The sequence below is a fragment of the Podarcis bocagei genome (genome assembly GCF_964188305.1).
Source record: "Podarcis bocagei genome assembly, chromosome: 2".
NCBI classification, from domain to species: Eukaryota; Metazoa; Chordata; class Lepidosauria; order Squamata; family Lacertidae; genus Podarcis; species Podarcis bocagei.
Genome location: NC_138126.1, coordinates 54,061,919 through 54,071,570, shown reverse-complemented (window position 1 = coordinate 54,071,570; position 9,652 = coordinate 54,061,919). Strand labels below are relative to the sequence as shown.

At 44.0% G+C, this 9,652-nt stretch overlaps 1 protein-coding gene across 5 annotated transcripts in view; it reads right to left on the bottom strand.

Moving 5' to 3' along the window:
- Nucleotides 1-279: 279 nt before the first annotated feature.
- The window catches only part of TAMM41 (TAM41 mitochondrial translocator assembly and maintenance homolog), a 141,959-nt gene continuing 132,586 nt past the window's right edge, over nucleotides 280-9,652 (bottom strand). For all 5 annotated transcript variants that reach the window (XM_081177108.1, XM_081177107.1, XM_081177109.1 and 2 more), the window contains one exon: nucleotides 280-3,196. In XM_081177108.1, coding sequence (XP_081033234.1) covers nucleotides 3,123-3,196 — 74 coding nt within the window. In that variant the 3' untranslated portion in view covers nucleotides 280-3,122. The remainder of the gene's footprint in view (nucleotides 3,197-9,652) is intronic.

The window sequence follows — 9,652 nt, the reverse complement described above, 5'->3', positions numbered from 1 at the left end:
TTGGAACTAGGAGTGTGCACTGACCACAATATTTATTTCGGACCCGAATTTGGGGTTTCAGGAAACCGCCTAACTTGATTCAAGGCACTTTTTAGATTTTCTGATTCATCTAGAGAGTTCGCGTGAGTCCATTTTGTTTCTCCCACCTCCTTCAAAACAGTATCAGCTATAACTTATTTTCCTTTAGGCAGATGTGAATGAAAGCTGCAAAGCAATGGAGGAAGCCTGCCAATTTACATGCAGTTAGATCCAGGGGCTTTTCTACGGGACAGTTTTAAAGTTTGGTTTTTAAAAAAAGGAAATGTCTTAATTTTTAAATTCTTGGGTAGAATATATATCAGGCAATCTTGCCAATTCTGAGGTCACGAATCCTGCCAAATTTCAGAAGCAAAGCTGCAAAGGTTTCTCCTCAAGGGCAGCTGTCAACAGTTTTAGCATTTTGTGAGCAGCTGGCCTGAAAATTGCAGGCATGGGGGAGGCACCCCTGCATCTAAGAAACCTGTCAAATTTCAAACCAAAATTTCCAAGGGCTTTTGAAGCTGATTTCGGGGTGGGAAGAACTAAATGGACCTGCTTTTCTAATAAGATCATTCCCATTGATTACAAGCTAGATCCCTCAGTTGCATTGGACCTCCTTCTCCTGACCCTGACATTTTCTTCAAGCTAGAGACATACGTTTCAGTTCTGCAAAGTTGCTTCCTGTCCCTAGTAGCCCCACACAAAGTTTGCTCTATGGTAAAATCAGAGATATTTTTTTCACTTTTCACAGGTACTTGTCTGCAGAGTTTGATGTCTGGATCACCAAGGTGCCACAAAACGCTTCAGAGCTTTCCCTTTTTGACTTGTGCAGAAACACAGGGATCCCATTTTGCTTTGGGCAAGCCCCAAAGCCGCCCCCCCCATCCCCAGGCACCCCGCTTCACTTTGGGATTTGACACACAAAGCATTTCTCAAAAGACTGCAAACGGGATGAATAACTTCTAAACTGTATCTCTCACCTCACTTCAAACATGGGTCTGCCCCCTACATGTGGTATGATGCGTCTGCTGCTGTCCCACGGCAGAGTTCATGCTGTGTATGCTTCATTAAAATCAACGGCACTGACATGAAAAGCACACACAGGATTGCAATCTTTGGCTTTCAGATTGCTTAGTAAAATGATCTAGAAAGCTCAAATGTTTAAGAGTCTGCAAGAGCTCCTGAATTCTGAATTAAAGGCCACAGCTACTTTCTAGAGCTGCTCAGTACTACTCCTTCTAAGATACTTATCCATGCAGAGAGTGAGATTGGCCCCCAAATTGCTTCTTAGATGCCTTCAAGTGCAAAAAGTAATCAGGATTTTGCAAAAGAGCTTGTTGTGAGAAAAAGTGTCAACCAGCATTAGAAACTCTCCCATGTAGTTCCTTACTATGTTAGCAATCTGTTCTACTTTAATCGTTTGGGAACACAATAATCCTAGAAGCTGGAAATGTAAAGCTCTCCATCATAAGACCTCACTATATTTCAACAGGACTAAAATATGAGAAAGTTTTTCTAGAATTAATCAAGAATGCAGTAAACCTCTGCCATTTCTCAGAGATAAAATATGCACATCAATAAGCTCATTTGACTATTTTTAAATGAAAAATGGCTTATTTTTGTACAGCTTTTCATTGTATTTAATGTCAGAATTTAAAGCCTTCGTGTGTGTTTTTCTACAATCAGTCATCAAGCTCTTGTGTCACCTGGGCTGCAAAACACATCTGTATACATTTACCTGCCTTGAGCCCATGAGAAAGAGTGGAAAATAATCAAATTAAAATTATGTTTTAACCTGAGCTCTTGTAAGCTTTCAAAACATGTATAATCTTTAACAGAACTGTCCTTTTTATTTCCCTAGTTCCTCCTGACTGTGCCTTTAAATGCAACTACAGTGTGAGCTGCAGCCGAAACACACCTTTTTGCATGGTAGCCATCTGTGAAAAGTTGTTTGGATGAGAAAGCAACTTTAAGCAAATGGAGGGGTGGGTGGGTAGGAAGGGAAACAAATCTATACAGCCCCCAACAAAAAAATAATAATACGTATTTTCACTTTGCCCTAAGAGAAATGAGTGGTAAGGTCAAATGCTGTTATCTGAACCCCCTTTCTTTGGTTGTCTTCATTTGTGCCCCAGTAATTAAAATTCACAAGTGGTGGGGGTGGAGAAACAGTCTATTACCAGTAAGAAAACTGTTCCCTGATTTTAACCACAGGCAGACATTAAAAGCACTAGCAGTGCAGCAGGACTCTTAAATTATATACCTAAACACCCACACATTATTGGACCCAGAAGCTCAACTATAACCCGACCTTGTTTTGAAATATGACCTGCTCACCGATATTTGGCTGTGAATTATACTGCTGTCAACTATGCCTTAAAAACAAATGGCTGACCTTTTGCAAAGTTACTTGGCATGTAACTCTACACAGAAAGAGGGCCAAGAGGAAAATAATTCAGTACCATTCAACGGTTCTTAAGCTGTGTGATTAGACCTTTAAGAGTTCTTGGTGAACTTAAAGATGCAAGAGTATGAGCCGCTCTTGCAGGAGAGTGGTTAGCACAAACTGCATGCTCAAAGGACATACACACTCTCTCTATATATATTTGTAAAAGAATAAACTTTTGTAGGAGTCCTATTTAGAAGTTCATTAACAGGATCCATGAAGGGGCCACAGGGCCATGAGCACTACCCTGTCCAACCTTCCTACCCTGAGCATCAAGATCTGATGAGGGAGATTGAAAGCACATTTAGCTGAGCAGGCCTACAGTCCTCCACACGACTGGAACCCTGATCACACAGGGCTCCTGTTTTTAAGGACTGTAACATAACACAGCACATATGGAAACAGTCACTCTGGAAAGGTGGGGGGGAGGAGTTCTAACAGACACAAGGAAGGAAGGAAACCCACTTCTTGAAGAAACCAAAACTGGTGATCTCCTGTGTTTATCGTCTGTGCAACACTGTTGGTGTATAAATAGCACAAACGTGTTTCTGCATATTCTTAATTTTCCAAGGCAAGGTGATGCAACAGGTCAAATGGGAATAACCTTCAGCCACAAAGAGGACCAGCTGATTTTTCAAAAAGTCCAGCCCTCTGGGTGTCATGTCTTCCTCAGCCATCCTTTCGACATTTTGTACATCTTCTTCATGCTGTAAGTCACAGATTTTTTTATTCCTTGAAAAGAAAGAAAAGAAAAAATGAATTACAGTGGGCCCCTTACATGGGGAGACATTGCTTCTCCCTGGCTATGACAGAGTGCACGGGTTCTCAAGGGCCGAGGAGGTATGCTAACATGGCTCAGGTTATTGGAGGGCTCCTCTGCTCTTACATTCTGGCTGCTGTTTTAAATCACAGTTTATTGGCTTTATCATTTTCTTGCATTATTTATGTTAGTAAATATGTCAGTGTATTTTTGTCAGCCACCTTAAACAGAAAGGCACAGCAGAATAACTTCACAATGCTTATTCCCCCCCTTAAATACTCTTCATTATTGCTCCCCATTAACTGTTTTAAGAATGTGTTGGCTGTTTTATAATGCTTTACTTGTTTGTAAATTTTGGGCCCGTCTCCTGCCCTGGACTCCTTCGGGAAGAAGGTCAGGGTATAGATTAAATAAATAAATAAATAAATAGCAATAACTAATAGACTGTTGAACAACAAATAAAACACTGAATAAATAAATGGCAATAACTAAGAAATTAACTAATTTTAAAAGTAGGAAAAGGAAGCCAGACATTTAGAACAGCTTCAGTAACTAGCGTTTTATACTTCGTTACCTGGTGAGGCATCCCACAACTTTATGGCCAGTTCTTAAATCAAGAGAATTTGACAATACAGTATACATCCCCTAATTAATCTATTTTAACTAGTCCCCAATGCATTTTTGAAGACTCTCCTTACTAAATCCTACTCTTTAAATGTCTCATGACCTGAGACTCCACAGACGTAGGTGTGTTTGCTGTAATCTTTCTGCAAAGCTGACCATCTTCAAGATTTCCGTCAGCAGTCTGCTGGTGCTGTGTAACTAAATACCACACATGCTAGTGCTTCCTTCTAGCGCTGCCATTTGTCACTTTGAAAACTTCCTGGTATTTTCACTCAGAGAAAATGGAACCACCCCCCAGGCTTTTTCAGGCTAGATCTGTTGCCTGATATAGCACCCTTTGCTTTCTATTTCTCACTCCCATATAGCCTGGAAAAACAGCTGCCACGTTTCATGGTTGACATCTGCACCTTGCAATATATGCTACACGCAAGCACTGCAGGATGTTTCGTTCACTCAGAATGACGCAGGCCAATATCTATCAAAATCTGTCACTCAGACAAGAAACAGCCATCAGCAATCATCATGGCAGGCAAACACGATTGCCTACATGGGAACATCCCTATGTAACTATGAGAATAAGGGGAGGACAACCACAGGTTATTTGCAATGAGCACTGCTCATGCTTCCTTTGAAAACTCTGAGCTCAGAACTTGACCACCTCACTCATTTTAGATTTGCATGCCCCAGAGGGCCACAACACTTAATATGCTTCACCATCAAGGAGATACACAATGATATGCTTCGAGGTTTTTCACCAGAAGCAGAAAGGGAGGAAGTCAACTCTGAATTTCTTAATTTTAGGACGACATTGTGTTCCTGAGAATTCATGAACAATTTTTCATTAATAAGGATGGATCAAGACAGGCAGCTGAATCTGTCTCCAGCTAAGCTACGCAATTTTTACAATATGTTTTAAGAACCTTAAGACCAAATTGTCATGAATTTTCCTTCTACCTAGTCAATAGTATTTTCTGATTGCACCTTTGAAAAAGGGTATAATGAAAAGGGGTAGGAAGTAGTATTCCTCTTGTTGTATAACCCAACAGTCATTAGAGTTCACATTAACAGATGAGTAGTATCTAATGGGTGTCACCCCACCAATTGGAGGGATCCAGCAGCAGAATGGGGGGAGACCATTTTTGTCTACCCCTCCTACTCGCACCTGCTCCCATGTGCTCTGGAGAAGCAAAGGGACACCTATTGGTTAACACCCAATATGACAAACTTTGTAGAATAAATATTTGGCTATACAGTGGTGCCTCGCAAGACGAAAAGAATCCGTTCTGCGAGTCTCTTCGTCTAGCGGTTTTTTCATCTTGCGAAGCAAGCCCATTGACGGATTAGCAGATTAGCGCTATTAGCGGCTTTTAGCGGCTTTTCGGCTTAGCAGATAAGCGGATAAGCGGCTTAGAAAAGGGGGGGGGGAGGAAAAAACCCCGCAGGAACTCGCAAGACATTTTCGTCTTGCGAAGCAAGCCCATAGGAGATTCGTTTTGCGAAGCACCTCCAAAACGGAAAACTCTTTCGTCTAGCGAGTTTTCCGTCTTGCGAGGCATTCGTCTTGCGGGGCACCACTGTATTGTTAGTAACAATACTGCACTGTTGTTCTGCTGTAATTGAAGAGATGGTGCTGCTGGAGTCCATGCTTAAATCCTACTGTTTTAATAGCGAATTCATTCTCTGTAGATCTTTACAGAGACGAGATGCTAACACCCACAAATAATAAGCAAGCTTAGGAGAACCAGAATGTTTGCAAAAGTACCAAAAAAATTTAAGGAACAAAACCTCAGAGGAACCCCAAAACTACCCAATGAGGACTTGGGCATACTGAGTGGGCATGGGAGACTGATAGACAGAAAAGGAGGGGGAAGTGAAGGCACATCCTAGAAAAGGACATGTGGCACTTAAGCCAGATGGTAGTCTTAGACTCAGCGGTGAAGCAAGCCGATTGGGCGCCTGGGGCGGCACCCAGGGGCAGGGCCAGCCTGGGCAGGATGCTCCGCAGGGCCTCTGGAGTCTGCCTGCCTCCTCCCACCCAGCTGCCCTACAGCTGGGGGGGGGGAGACAGTGGGCGGACCACTTGGGCAGCGTGGAGCCTGTGTGCGCCAAAGCCACCGCGTCTCTCCCAGGAGAGATGAATGGCTCGGGCATGCTGCAGGCCCCGCGGTGAGTGCCACAAGCCATTTTGACACCCCCCTTGGTGGTGACACCCTGGGTGGCCAGGGTGCGGTGGAGGCGGGCTACCCCAAGCTACTGGAATTTTCTGGTCTTTAACTATCAGTCTAAATGGGGAGGGCTAATATCAGTGTTTTTCCTATGCAGCAGTCTGAACGTAGCCTAGCATTGTTCAAAGCTTCAAAATCTGAATACTCAGGAATACCTAGAAGAGATATCAGTTGGAATTAAATAGCAATGCATGCCTTGGCAGAAAGCTAAGCATCGCTAGATCATTACTGCAAATATAACAAAACATGGCTTTATTTTACACAAGGTTGCCAAATGCAGTAACTGTGTAACACACACACACTCCTTAGAAGCAACTAAATATAAAACATTTCCAAAGCTTCTAAAAGTTCTAAAAGATCATAAGGCCAAGAGGAAAACTAAATCAATGGATGGTGCCACTTCTAATAGAAACCAGACCAGAAGTCTTGCCACAGATTTTAGAAAACACACAGGCCCCCTTTCTTGAAAAGCTAAATAGGGCATCTGACAGTAAACAAAAATATAGGGCTCAAACTAGTTTAAAACCACGCTGGCAGAAAAAGATGAAGGGAAACATTACCAGTTGTTTTAAAAGTCCTTGTTGTGCTCCCTGCCAAATAATGTTTGCAAGCAGAGCACGGCAGCTACATAATGAGTGCCATCGAGGATCCAACTGCCTACCATATGGCCTGTAGATATTTCAGGGCTTAACAAGGGCTATGTTACCTGTGTTTCAGCATGTGATAAACGGTTTATAAAAATGCAGGCATCATATTGAAACAAGTAACCGTTGAGATTGCTGAATGTGAGTTGAGCAACAGCAAATGTTGACAACATAGAGCAAGTCCTCCCTAGATAACAACCATATAACTGCCAGGGAAGCAGAGAGAAGGAAAAGGGGGACATAAAAGGAAAATGCAAGTTGCTAATGCAACAACGTCTGGCTTTTGAATTCTGCCTCAAGCCTGCCATTAAAATTTGAATAAAGTCTGTGTGGGAAAGAGGAAAAAGGGCGTAGGAGATGGGTGGATAATACACCAATGATAAATAATACTCATACAAGTCTGTGCTAGTTCAAAGATTCATTAGGAGAATTACAGTTGTAACAGGAGAAGGATGGTTAAGTGGTTAAACCGGTATCTTTGTATACTGCTGAATATATGAAAAACACCCACACACAGCAACCCAACTTAATTGTGCTTATGTTCTTAAGACATCTGCTGCACTGCGATCAACCATGCTTTTCTGTGGGGAAGCCACAAACTTATCTATTAGTAAATTAGTGTGTGTTAAGAGCTGAAAATCAAGGCGCCCAGGAATTCCCACCAATTAAACAGTTCTAAAACAGATGGTTAATGTGCCAGGATGCAGGTGTTAGCAACTGGCCTCTAGTGGCAAACATCTCATGCATTTATGAACCCTCAACTGTGCTGGTGTGAGGCCCTCACAGAGTACACTTTAACTCTTCAGAAGCCTGAAACAAAAGTTTCGTGATCTGCAGATTATGCAAAGGAGAAGAGAAGGAAGCTCAGTAGCTCCTTTGTTGCTTCACAGCTAAGTCAACAGGAGTAACAAAGTTAACTTCCCCGGGTGAGCTTCCTACACAATTCATGAACAGCACTAGAATGTGGGATAATTGGATGGGGTGTGGGTGGGCAGGCAAATAAAAACCCAGAACTGAACATACTGCAAGCCCATGACAAGGTATCACTGCAGGTATAATGTGTAATTTGGCCTTGAGATTTCTTTTCTTTTTGCAATATCTCAAATGACAGATAGGGTAGAATTTATTTATTTTATTAATATACCACTCTTCATCAAAAGATCTCAGGGTGTTTCACAAGATAAAAGATTGTAGCATGCATGTGAAAAGAATTAGTATCAACTGGGTGGTTTGAATCATTAAGAAGTGCCCTGTAAGTGTGAACTGGCTAAAGAGAGTTTGTGGTTAGGTGGCTGCAGCAGACTGAGCACTTGTGATTGTAGGCAGAATCTGCATAGGGGCAGTCAGGGGGGCTGCGGTGGGGGCGGGGCCGCCCCAGGTGTCACCACTGAGGGGGGTGACAAAATGCCGGGCGGCACTCACCACGGGGCCTGCAGCACACCCGAGCCACGCATCTCTCCTGGGAGGGACGCAGTGGCTTGGGCGCCCACAGGCTCTGCGCTGCCCAAATGGTCCACCCGCCGCCTCCCCCTCAGCTATAGGGCGGCTGAGTGGGAGGAGGCAGGCAGACTCCTTGGAGGCCCCATGGAGTGTCCTGCCCTGGCTCACCCCAGGCGCCCGATCGGCTTGCTCCACCGCCGGGGGCAGTAAATATTGATGGAGCCACAGCAGGACAGCCTATCCTAGGGACTGAGGGGAGGGGCAGGGATGGGCAGAAAGGGAGGGTCAAATATAATATACAACGATATATATATATATATATAAACTCTGATGGATTTTCTAGTTGAGGAAGTGATCCTGTTGGGGTTCGCTTCTCTATAGAACAGTGAGATGCATACAGCCATCGACAGAATCACTTCAAAGGGTCTTGTGCAATATTTGGGAGGTTGCACTGCTTCCTGCAGTGGCGCGGGTGGCGCTGTGGGTTAAACCACAGAGCCTAGGACTTGCCGATCAGGAGGTCGGTGGTTCGAATCCCCGCGACGGGGTGAGCTCCCATTGCTCGGTCCCACCTCCTGCCAACCTAGCAGTTTGAAAGCACGTCAAAGTGCAAGTAGATAGAGACTTCCGGTCGGTGCCAGCGCTTAATGGCGGTCCTACCTCCGAGCTCCGGAGGAGGACTGCTTCGCAAGTTCGGGTCTTACCCGCTACGGCAAGCGGGGGACCCCTAAAATCCCAGGCGCTGAAGCCTGAGAACAAGGAGACTCGGTGGGCACCTTTGCGCCCCCCGGTACCGTGAAAGAGCCTTTTTAAAGGCTACGGATCGACATCGGGAGTGAGCGCGGTGCTGAGAGTCGCTACCCAGCCTGCGAAGTGAAGCCGCGTCGCCATAAGCGGAGAGCGCCGATTCCTTCCTGAAAAGAAATTCGGACTGATTCCCCGTGAGTAAGAACTGAAAAATAACTGGGACTTTTCTTAATTTTAAAAATTGGGCTAAAAACGGGGGAGATTTAAACAAAGGAAGTCTGCCTCCCCCCGACCGCATGAAAGTGAAAGCAACGGAGCTCTAAACCTGTATCCGTTTAAATTCATCCTTTGATCAGCTAAACCGGACATTTAAACCTTTGATCTCCCCTCTAGCAAGCAGGGCAGAGGGGAGGCGAATTTGACCATTAACTGCATGACTTATTTGAGGGAAAAAACCTCTGCTATCTCATCTACTTGAAAGTCTGAAACGGTCTGCCTTCTTAGTACATTGAGCTGACTTTTCCCTGTGAAGTGACACCTTGATACAAAGTTTCCACAGTGCCTGACTTTTGTACATTTTAAGAAGAAACAGTATAAACAGTATACTGGGCAACTGTGGCAATTGGAAGCTATAAGACTTTAGTAACATTGATTTTGACTGGGTTAATCTCCTTTCTTTCTACATCCTGGACGGTCTCCTTTGTTCATGTATTTTGAAATTTCCTTCTATGGCCATTTTGATTTGCTC